Here is a 19,347-nt window from a genome sequence, read left to right as displayed (position 1 = left end):
ACAAGAGCACTTCCTGGAGACTTCGACCCTACTGCCCTGTCAACCTGAAGCCTGGGAAGCGGAGCCTGGCCCAGATGGCTGCCCCTGGACCCTCCTTGGCCCCAGTAGCTCCCTGGCCCCCAGGACCTAAAGCCCTCCCTTTGTCCTGCCGGGCCTTGGGTTTCACAGGGTCAGTGACCACACAGCTTCAAATATTTTATTCTGTTGCTCACAGTGTACATCCAAACTAATCACCCCACATAGGCTGACTTGGGGTTCAGAAAATACAGGCTCTTAGGGAATGGGTGATTTAGAATCTATTATAACTTTGGGCCGACTACATGGCATTTATTTTTCTGTCCTTGAAACCAAGCCTGAGTCTCGGATCTCTGTTCCAGGCCTTCACACAACCGACGTCCAGCAGGTGCTCAGGAACAGGGGAACTGAATTCCCAGGGCCGGGTTGTTGTCAGGTATCCTGGGGAGACAGCTCACCAGTCTGGGAGCTTTGGCCCCAGCCTGGGTCCCAGGACACAGGGGGATCAAGTCCTCCTTCAGGTCCGAGGCCAGACTCACATGCTCTCCTCTCTGCACTGGACACTCCCTCTTGCCCTACTTGTATCTGCCGGCTCCCCCTCCCCATTCTCCTCGCCCTCCAGTCCATCTCTCTGTTTGCCTCTTCAGAGGCCTGGTCTGGCGCCGGCTGTCTCTGAACCAGCCCCCAGGGCTCTGGGGCAGGACAGCTTGGCTTTTTCCACCCTCTGCCTCCCCCAGCACCTCCAGCCTCCTAGGACACTCTGCTCCATTGTCTGGCCAGCTGCTCCATAGTCTGATGTCACCCCCTGGACAGTGGGGCCAGAAAGCAGGCACCAGGGGCAGAACCTGACAAGGGAAGGGGGAGAAAAAACACACAGCCACAGGGCTATTTCCTTAGGCTGGGGAGAATGCCTGTGTCCAACAGTCCTGTTACAACATCACACTGAGCGGGCCCACCGTGTGACAGGCGCTCACCATCGTCTCTGGTCGTCTCCATCACAACTGCCTGAGACAGAGGCTATTTTGTAGGTGGGAAAACTGAAGCTAGAGGGGATAAGAAACTCGCCCAAGACCACCCAGCTGCTAAGGGGCAGAGCCAAGATGTGAACCTAGGCAGCCTGACTTCAGAGCTCTTCATGCTCATGTCATGCTAGGTCTCCCAGTGTGTCACACACGCACACACACACACACACACGCTCTGGGCTGGGCAGTGTGGAATCCCATCAGGACCCCAAAAAATATCTCAAGAGCCCGCCTCCCATCAGCCACACCCCCCCCCCGAGGGCTGTCTTTCAACCTCGCCATGTGACATGGTATTTCTATCACACCCATAAGCAGTCATGGCCTAGATTCCTGAGTGAGACATCAGCCTTATGCCTGCTTGTCCTTCAGGACTCAGCTCCTCGGGGAAGCCTCCGCTGTCCCCAGGCTGCGTAAGCACTCTTCGCATGTCTCTGTCTTCCTCCATGCCTGCACTGGTCTCAGGTCAGAATCATGGCTGGGGGCCACAGGAGGCCTGTGGCCCAGCTCACAGAGCACATGAGGGATTCGCTGGATGAACAAAGGGTACTGGGACGAGGGGCTGCTGTGCACTGGACAACCGCGAGGCTGTGGAGAGGCTTCTCTGGGGTCTTCCCTCCTTTCTCCCAGCTCCACTTCCTGATACTGTCTCCTCCTCCTCCTCCTCCTCCTCCCACCTCCCAAGGAGTCTGAAGTCTCCCTCCCGCTCTGGGAATGTGTGATTAATATAGGCAGGATGGGTGGCAGGGTTCCTGGGTCCTATTCTTGGCTGTGACCTCATTCTGGAATGTGCCCTGAGGTCAAGTGACACTCCTCTCTCAGGCTGTGTCAGGAGGAAGGAAGAATCACCCTCCAGCTGGCATTCTCCTGAGGGAGAGGGTAGGGCAGGCAGGTGGGCAAGCCCACCACCCTCTCCTTCCCACCTCTGTGGCTCCTGAGCCCCTCAGCACATCTATTTCAGGGTCAGGTTGGAGTCTCTGTGTCCACATCCCAAATTACCCCAGGAGGGGGACCTCTGGCATCCGGGTCTCCAGCAACACCCTGGCCACCTTGAACCCCATTCAGATGAGGAGGAAACAGGACTCAGCTCCAACACTTGCTAGACTGGACCCTCCCGGAGGTGGGGCCTCTTCCCAGTACGTCTGTCGGAGTGAGACGGGTGCTTGGGTGTTTTCTGCCCTTTTCAAGTCTTGAGGACACTGTGAGAGACCTGACAGGATGATGTACCATCCTGATTGTTTTCTGTCTTGGTGTGACAGACGCATCCAATTCATCAGAGGATGGCAAATGTTTTGTCTCCTTTCTGTGTGGGCAGCCAGGAAGCAGAGAGGGGGCCTGGTGTGTTGGCAGGGACCCTCAGCAGGAGAGAATCATGGTGCCGGAAGAGAAGGAATGGACACCTGAGTGCTAACAACTCTTATCAAGCACTTTACATAAGTTGTCCAATTTAATCCTCACAACCCTCTCTAAGCCAGATAGTTTACTATTTCACCTTTTGACAGATCCCACCCTGGGCTGCACTGTTTAGGAGGGCAAAGACAATATGTGCTGTGTTCACCTCTGTACTCAGCACCAGACCCCACCATAGAGTGTGTTTAATAAACATTTGTGGAATGAATGAATGAATGAATGAATGAAGCAAGCCCTGTAGACCTTACAGAAGCAGAGACACCCTCATAGGTATTATTTTCTCTACTTTACAGATGCTGAATCTGAGACTCTGACTGTTTAAAGGAAACTTACCCAAGGTCATAGGGCTAATAAATGGAAGGGCCAAGATTCAAACCCAGGTCAATTTGACGTTAGAGCCTACATTCTTTCCAGGGCGACATATATATTTTAACCATTGCAGCTAAAGGCCGAGGACCCCAAATGGCAGTTCTCCTCCTGAACATCTATAACTGCCACTTCTAACTGGTCCCTGACGTTCGGGAGTACCAAGGCTTTACAGAAAGTTTATAAAGCTGCACTCTCCAATACAGTTTATATTGAATTCATGTAAATGAATTCATATGAAATAAAATTTTAAAATTCAGTTCCTCAGTCCCACTAGCTACACTTCAAGTGCCCCATTTCATGTGGTTCATGGCTACCATATAATAGAACAACACAGGCATAGAATATTTCCATTACCACAGAGAATTCGATTGGACAGCCCTGTTAGAAAGAATTTTCTCTGGCAGAGGGCTTGTGTAGGGGTGGCGATCCATCTGTAGGGGCCCAACCCCAAGCTCCTGCCCTGCCGAGGACTCCGGAGATGCCCACTTTTTTAGGCAGATGCTGGTTTTGCTCTCATCGATCCTATTGCCACAAGGGCTCTTGGAATTACCCCATTGTCTCTGGACTCCAACCTCTGCCTCAACATCCCTTCATCTTTTCCCCCAGAAGACTTACAGGCCTTCATGCAAATAAAGTTCTTGATAGCCTTCCTCAATATCCCAGCCTTCCTAAAGAGGTATGCAAATTAGTACACATACACCCAGCCCCAACTGTCATGGCTCAGGGGAAGATGGGTTTACCAAACTTTCAGCTGAGTATGATGGAGAGGGGCTGATGACAGGAAGGAAACAGTAGGAGCTAGAGGCTAAGTCCTCTCACGGCACAGCACAGAGCCCATGACAGCTGCCGTAGTGCTCCTCGCAGGAATCACAGTCTACCAGTGGGCCAGTCACTCAACAGCTCTTCAGACACGCTTCTGCTGCAGCTGCCATCTTGTTTCTTGCATGGAAGTGCTGACTAAAGGTCTAAGAATTACTTGAAATGGCCATTGCTGCTATAATTGAATTGCATAAGGCTTTAAAAAGAGGCACTAAATATTTTAGGCTGTAGGGTCTCCAAATCTCCTTGGTACCCAGGGTAGGTAGCAGCAAGGAAAGGTTAGAGCCATGGAAGAGCATGGGCTCTTGAGTCAGACTGCCTGGGCTCAAATACTGGCTATGTGACTTCAGGTAAGTTAACCTCTCTGTGCCTCAGTATCTTCATCTGTAAAATGGAATAATAATAGTACTCATAGTGCCTCTCCAGAAGTAGTCGGTCCTGGGCCTGGTTGTTCCAGTTGGTTGGGGATAATTGCTGTTGCATGTTACTGCCTATGGCTGGAACAAGAACCAGGAGACAAGAACAGGCCTCTCTCTCCAAAGCTGCCCTTGGACAGCAAAATGAGAACAGACACAATCTCCTTTGCTGACAAAGGAAGAGTCCAGGATGAGGGTAGCTGGAGAGGAGAGGAGAGAGAGGGAGAGAGAAAGAGAGAGAGACACTCTGGGTTGTGCAGTTGGGGACCAGCAAGGAGAGACAAAGTATAGTAATGGGGTAGAGATGGGAGACCTCTGGGACCTCCATGGAGGCCCTAAGTGCATTTCTCCACCCTTCATTCCTGGTTCCAATACCTCAGAGCATGGAGCTGAGTTCTTACTGACCCCTTATTTCAAGCACCACTCCTCTCTCAATGCACCACAAGGGGCAACAGAATAAAAGCAGAAACAGCCTTAGGGTCCTGGTATCACCAGTTCCTCAGACTCAAAGCAATCCCCATAATCACCACAACCAATATTTTCACCCTGTGACCCTACTAAGAGGAGAAGCTGGTGTTTATAGATGAGCAGAATGCAACTTCAGTATGGCTTACACAGATGGTGATCTGTCACCATCCTGGACCTCAAAGAAGGTAGGCACCCTTTACCAGTGTGGGAGATCAGAATTGGCCACCTCAATGTATGTCTCTTTACCTTGATTATTTTACTGATAGACTGGGAGGGTCCTTGCTAAGACCAAACATTTACATTTATAAGGGAAATCCTCATTTGTAAAGGTATGTCCCTCTCTGTACCAGGAAGAAGAGGGGATGACCTTATCTCTACAAACTCTTATCAGTGCGGAGGACTTAAATCTGCATACTCTTGATTACTGTGCTTTTCTGGTAATCTCCCATAACTGACTCCCCCACCCCCAACATCCTCCTTTGTCTTTACCTAAATCTATTTAAGAAGAGAACCTCCGCCATTTTGTCAAGAAACTCAATATCCCTGGTCTCTCCCATGTATACATGTTATAAAGCATTGTTTTTCTCCTGCTATTCAGTCTCATGTCTATTTAATTTGTAGCCCAGCCAGAAAGGACCCAGAGTGGGTAGAGGATACTCTTCCTTCCCTTCACCAATCAGATGCTCTGGTGGCTGGGTTAATAATTTCCATTACTAATAGCTAACAGCACCTAACATGTGCTCACCATACATCATCTCATTAAATATTTACAACCCTGTGAGGTGTGTATTATTCACCTCCATTTAATATTCTCTCCATTTCAGAGATGATGAAACTGAGGCTCAGAGAGATTCAACAATTCGCCCAAGGTCCCTGGACAAGCAGGCAACCAAGCCTAGGTCTGTCTATGTGACCCCCAAGCCCATGCATTTAACCAGACGTATAATATCTTCCACCGCAGAGTCAAGACCAGCGAAGTGTGGTTTTCTCTCACTTCTGCTTCCTTCCTTCTCCCTGCTAATAGGCCAGGAAGTTTTACTGCCTAGGATTCTCATGAAAAGGTGTGCTGAAGGCCAGCTGACCTCCCCTCAGCAGGCTGAGCACACGCCCTTGGGGCTAAGCCATGGGGGATGGGGGTGGGGGTGGGATTCAAGCCCCCTCTCACAAAAGTGGAGAGAGAGTTCAAGTTATTCCATATGGGCAAGAGGATTACACTTAATGCTTTATATATCTCACATAATCCTCACACTAACCATAACAAGTAGGACTTTTCAGATAGGAAATATGAGGCTGAGTAGGTTTAACAGGGCACAGCTATTCAAGGGTGGGTTTAGGATTCAATTCAATGTCTGACCCCAAAGCCTATATTCCTTCTCGTACAGGCTTACTGTGAGTAATTTTATTTGGAGGCTTAATGAAGCCCCTACACTGCTATAGAACATTCTTACTTAGTTCTTAGTAGTTACCAAGGAGTCTGGAGGGGAACTTGTAGAGTCTAGACCTCCTTCCCTGCTGGTGAAGTTGGGATGAGACATGGATCAGACACTGGTGTTTTCTGTTCCAAAGCAAGGTCTGTGCTTCCTATAGAGCAGTGATGCTCTATGAACAGTCCCAAGTCACATGAAGGGGCTGGGCCAGCTTGTGGCAGTATTTTCAGTGGATAACACAGTGCTTAGCCACAAAGGAACCCCAGAGGAGCCTAGGGAAGGTCACTGCCCAGGGGAAGTGACCCAGGGGAAAAGTTATTTGGGGCTGTTAATTTCTGGCTTAGATTTATATAAAGCTTTCCCTCCAAAGCCTCGTTCTTTAATTTATGCTTAAACTGGAAGATATTGTGAGCATCCAAAAAGCAGAACTAGAAAATGGAACAGTTGAGCTCTGAAGACTTGCTACCTTGGCCAGAGGTCGACTGTGGTGATGGGGGTGGCAAGTGGGAGTGAGCCAGAGGTGTCTGAGTGTGCGCTGCGGATATACGTGTTTCACCAACACCAACTTCTGGAAGGGTGCTACCTGCTGACAACTCTGACGATTACAAAACAAAAAAAGTCCTGTCTCTAAAGGTAGGAAAACAAATGAGATGACCCCTAGAGGGAGCTTCTGGCCTGAGGAGGCTTCTAGGACAAGCATTAAACGAAACTCTCCCTTGAAAAGACAGGAATTAGAGCCATCCCTCTGGTACCACCTACTTCCCCTCCCTCAACCACTGCTTCTTCCCTAGGACTTCTTACCGACCGCCCCATCCCACCCCTGGATTTGATGAATACAGAAGCTCTAAGCCAGCCCTCTTCACACTGTTTCTGTTCAAAGCTTGGAACAATGAAAAAAATGTAAATGTCGGAAGTCAAAGGCAGCTTCTCCTGGGGGTGATGGGCTGGCAGCAGAGCTTCTCCAGATTTCCTCGGCCTTTTTCCCCAAGGGTTAGCAGCACACATGCTTCCCACTGTGGACACATTAGATGAAGACAAAGAACCAGGACCAAGTGTCTCCTCCATTTGGAGCTGGGAATTTGAGGGAGCCATGCTTCCCCAGGTGACCCATCCTTCATGACTCAACAACTCATCCCCAGTAGAATCCCCCAGATGGGATGATGGCTCCCTTTTTGTCCATACCTCCACATTCTCCCATGTATGATTGATTATTTGGATGTGTGTGTTCTGCTAGAATGTAAGCTCCTGGAAAGGTCCTAAAGGTTTATATATATCACCACCAGTTCCTAACCCAGTAGATGCTCAATAAATGTGTTGAGAGGATGAATACAGGGGTTGTTTAAAATATCTCATCTTGTTTGAGACAGTTGAGGGACCTGAATGGAAACTGACCCCAGAGCAGCTCCTCAAGTCAACATAACCCTTTTGCTACTGTAAGTACTAGTAAAGCCCAGGACCAAAGACTTCAAGGGTGTCAAGTGCCTAGAGTTACTTCTCAAAGAACCTGAGTACCCAGGCAGTAGTAGCGATGTGGGTAAATAAAAGTAGCACATGGCCCTCAAACTCACATCCTATTCCATCATGTTTTCTTAACAGATTTCCCTTTCCTGCCTGTGCCTGGCAAAGGTGCGTAGTAAAGTGAGTTTGGGGTTGCTGAGCACACAACCACTTACAGGACCATGCTGGGTATGCAGGGGAGGGAAACTCGGCACAAAGCGCACTTTAGATAATGTCTCCTAAATAATCAAGTGTGGTTCTTTCATAAAGCCTTCTTACCGACGTGAATCTAAGGAGCAGTATAGTGTAACGGTTAAGGATTGTGGACTTTGGAAACAGAATCCCACAGTTCAAATCCTGGCTCTACTGGCTGTAACTTTGTCACAAGCTCTCTGCTTCCATTTATTTATCTCTAAATGAGGGAAATAACACAACCTTCAGAAGGTTCTTATGAAATTTAAGTGAGTTAATATGTACAAGTGCTTAAAACAATATCTAGCACGTAGTAAATACTATAAAGTGTTGGCTATTATTCTTGGGCTCCTGAGGTTGGTCATTCCCTCTGGACTCTCTAAGACTTTTGACAACATCAAAATCACCGTCATTCAAATAGGCAGCACGCAAGGCATGGGTGCAGCCACCTACCCTCCTTCAAAGTCTGGAAGAAAACATGGAGCCATCAGGAAAGCGTGGCCTGCCTGGACTAGGGGTGCAGGTCCCGGGTCTCTGAACTTCCACAAAGTCTCCATCAAGGGGAACTGAACTCCAGGACAAGTCCCAAGACAGCGCATACAGAGGCTCCCTCCCTTACTGTTCCTGTACCGCTCCCAGACCCAGAAGGAAGGGCAGAAGGAAGGAAGACCCCTGTCTACCTGCTGCTGCTACCTACCTTCACCTCACCCCTGGCAGAGGCTCCCGGGGAGATAAGGTCTTACTTCCATCTCTCTATTCCTTTTACATGGAAACCAAAAGTTTTTTGAACTTTTGTGGCTCAGGTAATAAACAAGAGTCTCATTCCCAAAAACATTCTTCCTAAGTTACAAAGAAAAAAGTTTCCTTCCTTTCTTTCAATCTTTTGTAAAATTCAGAAAGATGAAATTTCCCCAGGTACAACTGTTTATAGCTGTGTGAAAACTGGGTTGTTCTCAAAGTCTTTAGTTAAAGGGCCTCTGGTGACACCTTAGTTTCTGGAAAGGCTGCCCAGGGATTGCAGCTATCTTAAGCATTGAATTGAAATGATTTAGAGATCTCCGTCATGTTTCCTGGCAATAGAAAGGAGTTAGCAGAAAGTAAGTCATCAGGGCTCCACAGAACTTTAGAATGGCAGGTGGTTTACAAAATAAGGAGTATTCTTTTTGGGAAAAGACCTCTGAGGGCTGTAGGCAAGAAGGGGCATGCTCATTACAAAACAAATCAAAATCCAACCTTCATTCTTACCAGCAATGAATTGACGGATGGTGGAGGGGTGGCAAGGAAAAGCCATTTGAAAGGAGTACCTGCATTTAGTTCAAAACAGAAAAAGGGACTGTGCTTAGAACTACTGGGGCCGGCCTGGTGGCGTAGTGATTAAGTGCTCGCGCTCCGCTTTGGCGGCCTGGGTTTCACAGGTTCGGATCCCGGGCACGCACCGGCGCACCGCTCATCAAACCATGCTGTAGCAGCGTCCCATATAAAGTAGAGGAAGATGGGCACGGATGTTAGCCCAGGGCCAATCTTCCTCGGCATAACGAGGAGGATTGGCAATAGATGTTAGCTCAGGGCTAATCTTCCTCACACACAAAAAAATGCTACTGAACCTGTGTCACAGGGCATCTGGACTCTGGACTAAAACTGATAATATCTGTAGAGTCCTGTGATTCCATTTCTTAAACTGTACTGATAGAAGTATCCAGTGTTCCCTTCTATCAATATCCCGAAGTCATCAATTTATACCCATTTGCCAGAAACCAAGCTAGACTGAAGCTATGCCCACACTCATCACGTTTCTATCTAGCCTAAAGGAAGTACGAAATTGTTGTGAATCAGAATCTGGTTTAGGGGGACATCACAACCCAGCCTTCATGCTCCAAAAGAGGCTATGGCGCCGTGTCCTCCCAGCTCCCTCAACAGCACTAGGAAAGGAAGAGAAAAGGAGACTTGAAAGCTGTAGAAGGGCATGCGGGGAACCAGTTTAAAAATAGCTGCAACCTGATGGCTGGGAAGGAAGTTTATGTTTGACTTTAACATTCAGTACAAAAAAAACATAAAAGCAACGTCTACCTTCTTTTGTAAATGTGGTTTTTCCACAATTATTTTTGAAACTCTTGAGGATTATATAGATAGAAGGGATGCAACCTACAGTAGATGCCAAGGTTTGTCTAAATATATTTTACACCTGTTCTCTGTTCTGCACACTGGTCATATTTTATCAGTGAAGCAAAGTACTCATAATGCCAGACGGAATGTGTTTTTCCTTCCAAGTCCTCAATGTTTTTCCCTTCTGTAAAGCAAACCTCCTCTTCTTTTCTACTTGCACTAAAATAAAGCTAGCATCATTATCCATATGACGTATCTACCACCAGAGCTACATTTTAACTCCTCCTGTTCCTGAGCTAGTATTGTTTAAATAGGAACCACCATTTCAACACTTTTCACAACAGCATGGACACTTTAGCTAACATTTTTGGCTGCTCCCAAAAGGAACGGCGACTTGTATACTGGGTTTAAATCAACTTGCTGATTGTATGAAAAAGAATGCTGAAACACTGGTTTCCCAATCAGTGTCTCGAAACTAGAAATACAAACTCAGTGGTATTTATGACTGAAACATGAATGGAATAGCTTTTGGGATATTACTGTAGAATTTTTATTTAATTCTCTGTTGATGCAAATAGACTGGACAACAAAATGTTGATGTAATAAAGACAGTTATGGTCTTCACTTACTTTTCTAATATCAAAAGGCAAAAAACATGGGTAAAATTCTGGACTTCATGGCTTCTAAACACTGTAAGCTCAGGACACGTGTTCATTAGTTCACTGACAACCCTTCATAGCAAGGTGATGAGTTCCTCATAGCTCCCTGAGGAAGTATATTGATATCACTTTTTTGCAGACGAAAAAACTGAGCCATCTGAGTCAAATGACTTAATGTGCTTAAGGAAGGAATTAAACTCATAATTTCAAATAGCCTCCAGACATGAGCTGCCTTCTGATTAAATGTTTTCTTCTAAGGCTTGCCTAATTGTGAGTTGATCTCAAAGCTCCATTTACAGACTCTTCTAAAACATAAACCTTAAAACTCAAATATTGAGATATGGTTAGTAGAGGTTTATTACTTAAAGTCAAATTCCCTTAATGACAAGACTTTTAACCCAATCTAAACCTCCAAAAGCCCACCTAAGTGTTCAGCAATATTTGGTCCAATCAAATTGTAACTAACCCCAAATCTAAATAGTAGGCACTAAGTATAATAAGATTTAGTCTATATAGAACTACAGAAATTCCTCTGAGCCATTTTTAAAATGGGTTTTTCTGTTTACTGTGCAGTTTAAACATGTTCAAAACTAATAGCAACACTAAAGGGAATACAAGTTCATCCATAATAACTTATACTTCCAAAATGTGACTTTTTATTTTAAACCAAAATATATTTCAATTTTTTCAAGAAAGTCTTTCAGAACCAGTTTGAAATAAGACGTCATTTGGTTTCCTTAGTGTTTTAAAATAAAAGCAAAAAGACCATTATCACAACATCTATACATATAGAAATCATGTATTACAAAGATGTACCTTAAGATAGCTTTTCAAAGTAATTTAAAAACAAATCATAGGTACTAAAAACATATTGCTGAAGACTATTTTGGTAACTTACTTGGCCTTTATCCTGTTTATCATGAGCACAGGTAAGGAATGTGTGAAAATAGCTACGGGAGGTCAATGTTTACAATTTTACTTAGAAGTCCCAGGGCCACTAAATCTGCAGTCCTCACTCAGTCTGAGGGAATCATCCAGTGGTTCTAAATGAGAGAAGTAATTTACACAATTGAGTTAAGAAAATCAACAAGATTAGAGCATTGATATAACTTAATGACTTTAAAAACATTTCCAGATAGGCTGATTATAGTTTATGGCCACTGGAAATATAAAGTGTCTCTCTCAAAACATCATCATGACTTCTGAGCATGGCTAAGAGCCTTCCAGAGCCAGCCCGGATGGCCTAGTGGCTAAAGGCCGGGGCGCTCCGCTTCGGTGGCCCGGGTTTGGTTCCCGGTCATGGAACCACATCGCTCGTGTGTCAGTAGCCATGCTGTGGCAGTGGATCATACAGAAGAACTAGAAGGACCTACAACTAGAATATACAACTACATACTGGGGCTTTGGGGAGGAAAAAGAAAAAAAAAAAAAGAGCCTCCCACTAGACTTCTCATTAACACTCCTGTAGAGATTCTACAAGTCATGTAACTAATACATCAAAAATGGTCTTATTCCCTTGACTTCAAATCAGAATAGCAACTAATCGGAGGGAACAAAGCATAGAGCCTAAGGGCGTGAACTCTGGAACCAGACTATCTGAGTTTGAATCCCAAGTCTGCCACTTACTGACCATGTAATCGTGGGTGAGTTAATAAAGCTGTCTCCCTTCTGTAAACTGGGTTAGAACTGCGAGTGGCACATAGTGCTACATAAGTACATCTGTTAACAGAATGATTTACAACATCAAAAAATATGGCTTCAGAGTAAGTGTTGTACTAATTTTCCAATTGTATGCACCCAGATACTGATCCTAAGTCTTTTAAACATGAAGATACTATCTTCCTAATATAACACAAAAAGTGAAGAACTCTGATCTCAAGTACCTCCTGGGCCAAACTGATTAAGCATCCACTGATTGGCATACTAAGCAATATAATGGGTTTTATTCAGCAGTGGCAGTTTTACTTACTTGTCTTCTAATAAGGCAATTTCCTCTCATCTGATCTTGCACTCGAGTTGTTATTCTGCTTCTGACAAAAGTGTGCATTCTAGTCAAGCACGGGTCTATAGCTGATGTACCACACCTCTGCTATTTTCTGTTTGTGTAGGGAAGCGGGTGGAGGAAGGTCCCCAACCAGCATTTTACTTCACTAGCTTAAGTATGTCCAAAGAGAGAGATTTCATTTCATGAGAACGAAATCAACACCAACACACATTTGGAAAACGTTTTCAACTCCGGGAACCTTTAGTTTCACCTTCAAAAACTAAGAAGTTAATCACAGTAAACAAAGATTGTCGTTATCTTTAAAGAGCCATTTTGACTGAAGGCCTACATTTGCCATCTAATATAGGCTAAAGCTATTCAAAGGAGATTAACACCTGATTTTAGAAAAGATAGGCAGTAAAGGAATATTCTAAACCCAGAGAGCTACTTTTGGTATCACCTTCTTCACCCATCAAAGAGCTACGCAATCCATAAGGCAGCGTTTTGGACACGAGGATAGGGCCATTCAGAGACTGCTACAGTAACCATAGTTAGAGAAGTCAAAATGACGGGAAAGACCTATTAAGATAATTAACTCATCAAACTGTCAACCAAAACAGTCTCCGCACAGAGGGTCAAAAGTGTGATGGCCGTGGGGAGAAAAAAATTGGGGACTAAGATGTAAGCTTTTCTAAGCTGCGCTAGACGAAAGCACCTTTTAAAAAATTTCCATTGCTCATTAGGAGCAATTTTTCAGTCTTTGGCCTTTTTCAGTCTTTAAAAAATCAGGGCCCGGCCTGGTGACCAAGTGGCTAAAGTTCCGTACGCTCCGCCTTGGTGGCCCAGGTTCGCAGGTTCTATCCCAGGCCAGGACCTACTCCACTCACCAGCCACACTGTGGAGGTGTCCCACGTACAAAACAATAGAGGAGGATCGGCATAGATGTTAGCTCAGGGCTAATCTTCCTCAAGCCAAAAAAAAAAAAAAGGGGAGGATTAGTAGCAGATCTTAGCCCAGGGCAAATCTTCCTCAGAAGGAAAAAAACAATTAAAAAAAATCATGAAGTCCTCAAGGACACCAAACCCAAATCAAACTTTTCTTGAAGCCAATCAAGATATAATCCTCTTTCAAGCACCAAACCAACATGTGTACTAAAATGAAATTTCCCTAAGATTTTGTCAGTACACACATCCCTAAGACCTGAAAGATGTTCATACTTACATTAAGCTTATTTAAAATCTGAATATCTGTATTAGTGTTCCCGATTGTGACAAATTCTATTGTGTATGTACTGGCCAGCTGCCTTATTCCGATTTTCAGAAAAAGTATGCTAACTTGAACCTTTCTTCATTTATAAAGAGGCAGTTTTCTTCCAAGTTAAGCCTGTGATAACCACCCAGAAATCTCTAGCAGACATTAGTGCTTAAAACCATCAGTGATTGTTCCCTTACAGCTATTCAACTTTGCGATCACAAAAGCACATAACTGATGGTGTTGGCAGAGCAGATCTCCACTCACTACCCCAACACTTCTTCATAGCCTCATTCTGTCCACTGAAGGACAAAGGCCTCACCATGGAGCTCACAGAACAGCTCAGCTCTGTTATTTCCAGGGCTTGTTTCCTTGAAACTTTTTATGGCTCTAAACTGCATGGGTGACAGACAAAAGGCTTTTGTAGACTGGTGTCCAAAAAACTCATTTGAGACCAAATTTATTTGACTAGTAACCCAGACAGTGCTGGTTTCTCACTAGGAAAGTACAGAGCAAGTTATTTTTTCTTCCAATTCAAGACAATTTTCTCAAGACAGCAATACTGTCAACACTGTATCAATGGACATTTAAACAGTGTAATGACTCATCATTTTACTTTAAAAATAGTGTCTCTCCCTGCCAACTCATCAGTTTTCAAAAAACTCCATCCTTAAGCCACTACAATTTGACACATTATGGATGACCAATCTTTGAATCTCCCAAACCAGCAGGTTGGCTATCCACTTGCAAAACAAACAAAAAAACCCAAAATGTAAACTTTTTTGCTGGGAAAATGCACAAAAATACTAAAAGTTAGCAACCTGTCCAATCTTGAATAGATTTTGATCATAAATTCCCTAGCTACTGACTGAACTCCAAGGGTAAGGATTAGTAAACAGAACTAAATCTTTTTAAATAGTTAGGTCAGCTGCTTTGTCCAAACAAGTTTTCTGAGCTATTCATCTCCCATGCAGAAACAGAAAACTGACCCAATGGTCTCTCTCCATATACCTTTCAAATAAATCGTCCCAGGTTAGATGAGTGAATTTCATTTTACCACCTCTCTTAGATGTCAGCATGACACCCCATTTTAAAACTTGCTATAAAATAGGGTTGACTGGCCTTAGCATACCATCCCTAGCACCGGGAGACAGATGTGGACTAGCGAGTTGCTAAAAAAATAAAGCTGCCCCAGGCATTGGTCAGGCTATGGAGTTTTGCTAGGACAACTTTTTATGCGGCAAATTACTATCTGGTGCACTAAGAGAGCAACTGCTTTCCATTATTCCTTTGTGATTCACTGAGTTAGACCATTCTGCATCATAAGCATTTACAACATCGTAACTCCAGAGGTAGAGCTTTGGCAAAGGTTAAAAATAAAGACCACAATAAGTGCTTTTAATTTTAAAGAATTTTAATACAAACTTAATATAAACTATTTCAGTCCCTCTTAACATGTAAGACACTGACTCAAAATACTTTTATACCGTTTTTTCAAGTATTGCACAATATAGGTACAAAATTAATATTTACGATTACATTTTCTTCCATAATATATAGCAAAAATCTTTAAACCTTTAACAGAAAATACATTCTTTTGAAAAAGCAAATATTCGTACATTTTAATTCCACCACTAAAGGAATATCCTGTACACAATTTTTAGAATAGTTGATGTCTTTAAGATGGATATTTTACAATTTCAGTAAAAAAAATACAACATGAAGCTGCTGCTGTCACAGATCACTGTAGTAAAAAGATATAAATGCAATACCATGTCGTAGAAACAATATATATATCCTCTGATATTTTACAAACTTTGTACTAAATTAAATTATACAATTAGAAAAGACCAATAAACCCACTTATTAGTGCCAATTTTTTATATAAAAAAAAAATCAGCCATGTCTTTGCTATATCTTAAATACTGTAAGAGGCCATATCTGAGAGTATACTTTAAAATATACAGTCAGTATAAAATAACTTTGTGCTTGGTTGGCAAATGAAAAATGATGCATGTTTTATTTTTGTAACCAAGCTTGAATGTATCCTTACTATAAGCTTAAAAGAAAAAAATCTCAAGGAGGTGAAAAAAAATCCCCCTTGGGCCCGAGCATTTTAACTTGTACGATACATTTTTTTCTTTTTTTAGTTAGCCATAACAGGCTGGAATTGCTGGTTAGAATACTGCATGTTATTTAAGCTAAAATTCAAGCCATCTACAAAAGACTTCTCGTTGAGGCCTCCATAGGCTGCAAACACATCAAAGGCATTACTGTACTGGAGAGGACTGAGGTTAAGAGGGCTGTCACCTGGGAACATTCCATTGGTACTACTACCTTGACCCTGCATATTAGGAAAAATAAATTCCTTGGCATTAGGAGAAAGAGCAGAGGTTTTCTGCTGTTGCTGCTGCTGCGGTGGTGGTGGTGGCGGCGGCTGGGATGGCTGCTGCTGTTGCGGCTGCTGCTGGCTACCCAGGCCAAGCCCGTACAGAGAGTGCATTGAGGAAGAGATGGCTTTCTGCTTCAAGAGGTCATTCACATTCAAGCCCAGGTTGATAGGAGAAGTACGAGCAACCTTGTTGCTACGGCCACTATTCTTCATTTTGGTAGAGCCGAACTTGGTGGCAGCAAAAGTGGCAGTGGTAAAGGTTAAAGGCTGAGTGGACCGGGGCATGAAGGTAGGGCTTACAGCAGCAGAGTGACCAAAGGGAGGCGATGGAGAGCTGGACACTGAGGAGGCTGGGTCACTTATGGGCATAAAAACCTGGGCCTCTGGGTTAAAGCTGTTTTTGATCTCCTTATCCAACTCACATCCATTTTCATTATTATCATCCACATAAAGCACCTTCACTGGTCCCTTTTCACCAATTTGGTAGGAAACCTCAAACGGGTCGATCCAAACGCTAAGATCCTGCGGCAGATTGCCGCGAACATCATCAATGTCCAAACCACTCTCTTTGGATGCTTGTTCAATCACTGGGTCCACTTTCTCTCCTATGTGGATACATCTAAACCCTGATCCTTTGTATGGCTTTTCAGGATACCAATGCCCTTCATATTTCTTCTTAAGAAGTCTCTCAAGCTCTTCACCAAAAATGTTGACACGTCTCCTGGGAAGCTTATTGTACAAATATGAAATAATAAAATTTAGTGCTACTTGGATTTCAAGCTGCATAGCTGCTATGCCACAAAGTTCAATTTGTGTTTCAATTCCCCCACACAATTTAAAAAAAAAGAGTGTTCAGTTTGTGGCAGAAAAACAAATTTTCATTCAAAGTGCTGGTATTAGTAGATTATCCCCTTCACCTTGAGTGGTCTTGTTCCTTAAAGAAAAAACAAAAACAAAAAACAAACACGTCCAAATAAGATCAGTTTAAGTCCCACAACCTTTTTCTACCCCCAGAGTAATTTAATTTTTGACAAAGTCTAATAAGCTATACTGAAAAATATAATCAGCACAAAATAAAGGAACATACAATAGAAAATCATTTATTGAAGTTCAAAATCTCACGGGAAAACTCAGGATTTACAGTTAAAACAATATTTTTGTAACCCTATTATTTGCTTCTGTTCCTGAATAGAGTTCTAAGAACAAAAATATCTCCAGAATATGTAGCGTATTCCGTCTTTGTCTTTCCTCAATTCTCACAGGAACATTTACTGGAAACTATATTCAGCATACCCATCCACCCACCTCCACACATATATATGCCAGTTTTACAAGTTGGGCACATTCCTATTCACCAGTTTAGAACTGAATTCTATATTTCAGTTCATTTTGGATATATACTGCTTAAATCTGCTTTATCGTTAAACATTTAGAAATTTGAGAAGTTAGGAAAATTATTATAATTTCCAAAGTATATGACGCTAAAATTAAAGGTACTATATGACTTGCCATCCTCGTGAACGATAATTATGAACCTAAAATTATCCTATATAGTTGCGGTCTTCAGCACACGAAGGGCGCACAATGTAATAATCGAGCTTCTCTGCGCTTTTTCTTTTCAATGTGTATTTTTCTAAATCTGAAAATACTTCTTCGGCAGCAAGTCTAACAAAAGAAACTATTAATTTCAAAAGTCTATTGATCATTCTGTTTAAAGGGCAAGGTTTCTGAGTTTTATTCTGATTTTCAAAACCACCTCCCTCTCTGACGATAAGAGAACAGCCGGAGAGGCATGGACGATAAGGTCGACCTTTAAACGTTTGCTGGATCAGCACTGGGTGGGGATAAGAAAAGATCAAGGGCAAACAGAAGATATTGCAAAGGGGATCTATTTGTACACCGAGGTTGATTTAAAAGGACATTTAAAAATCAAGTCGGTATTAATCCGTCTGTTCCATTTTCCATGTGCGTGGTGACAAAGGGGAAAAAAAAGAATCTCTGGCAGCCCCCAAACTACAAACACTTTCCAAGCCAAGAGCCTGAGCGCCGGCAAAGGCAGCTGCTGATTAAGCCAAATTGCTTGGAGGTGCAGCCGAGCGAAATTCAGGCTCGGCGGAAGGTAGTTTTAAAGCAACGCCTTAAGACAGGAGTGGGAAGAATTACATAAACAGCCAGTTGGATCTCATTAGATTTCTGCTCACAGCTCTCGGGGCCCAAGCGCTACAGCAGCCACAGCAAGAGGAGGAGGAGGAGGGAACAAGGGTCCCCGCAGGAGGAGGAGGAGGAAGGCCACGAGCAAGGGAAAAGCAAGCACTCGGGGCCGGGCACCGGGCAGGTCGGGGCGCCGGCCGCCCCGGGTCAGCCGCTCCCCTCCCCCCGCCGTAACCTGACCCGACCCGCCGCGCCCGCCCCCCGCCCGCCGCTCCTGGGACCCGGCCAGAGCCCGGGGAAGCACCGGTTCCCCGGCCCCATGTTCGGCCCCGCGGACCTCAGCGTTCCCCTCGAGCTCGCCGCTCCCCCCGGGCGCCCCAATCTCCGATTCCCGTCCGCTGGGCCCGGGCCGCCCTTCCCCGGTCACCCGCCCCGCCTCCGGCTCCCGGGCGCGCCGGGGCCCCCCGGAGCCGCTCCCCTCCGCACCCCAGCCGCGACGCCGCCCGCCCCCAGCCCCCGAGGAGCCCCGAGGGCCCAGGGCTCGACGCCGCTGCGGCCCCTCCTCCTCCGGGCCCCGCCCGCCGCCCCTCGATACTTACGGGATGCTTCGGGGCTGCGTCCACCACAGACCCGACCGCTGGGCGGGGGAGAGGGGGCGGCAGGGCGGGGGCCCGGAGAGTCGGCAGCGGCGAGCGGGCTGAGTGCGCGACGCCGCCGGGCGGAGGGCGTGGAGGACGGGGCCTCGGGAGCGCGGCCCTTCTGGCTCGGGTGGCGGGGACGCGGTCAGGCGAGCGCGCTCACTTCTCCACACAGCCCAGTGCTCGGCCCAGCGTCCCCGTAGTGCTCTCACGCCGCACCGGGCCAGAGCTTCACTTCTTCTGCTGCGGCGCGCGCCCCGCCTCTCTTTTTATATCCTCCTCCCCGCCCCCATCCCCTCCCCTCGGGGTGCGCGCGCGCCCGCCCGGCGTCACACAGCTGCGGGCGGTGTAACCATTCCCCCCGCCCACCCCGCGCCCGGACCCTCGCCGGCCGGCTCCGCCCCTGCCCTGCCCCCCGACGCCATTGGCCTGGTCCCGCCTGCCCACGTCCGGACCCGCTGTGGAGGACCGGGCTGGGCAAGGCCACACCCCTCGGGCTCCAGGATGGCCAATAAGTCGACGATCTGGAGTCACCGT

At 45.5% G+C, this 19,347-nt stretch overlaps 1 protein-coding gene across 1 annotated transcript; it reads right to left on the bottom strand.

The window, feature by feature from the left end:
- Positions 1-15,022: 15,022 nt before the first annotated feature.
- On the bottom strand, positions 15,023-19,050 carry TOB1 (transducer of ERBB2, 1). Its single transcript, XM_058560663.1, has 2 exons — positions 18,772-19,050; positions 15,023-16,955 (listed from the first exon to the last, which is right to left on the bottom strand). Exon 2 carries the CDS (start codon positions 16,805-16,807, stop codon positions 15,776-15,778), a length of 1,032 nt encoding a protein of 343 aa, XP_058416646.1. The 5' UTR covers positions 16,808-16,955; positions 18,772-19,050; the 3' UTR covers positions 15,023-15,775.
- Positions 19,051-19,347: the final 297 nt, after the last annotated feature.

Source organism: Diceros bicornis, chromosome 18 (genome assembly GCF_020826845.1).
Source record: "Diceros bicornis minor isolate mBicDic1 chromosome 18, mDicBic1.mat.cur, whole genome shotgun sequence".
Taxonomy (NCBI): Eukaryota; Metazoa; Chordata; class Mammalia; order Perissodactyla; family Rhinocerotidae; genus Diceros; species Diceros bicornis.
This window is presented reverse-complemented; position numbering and strand designations above follow the sequence as displayed.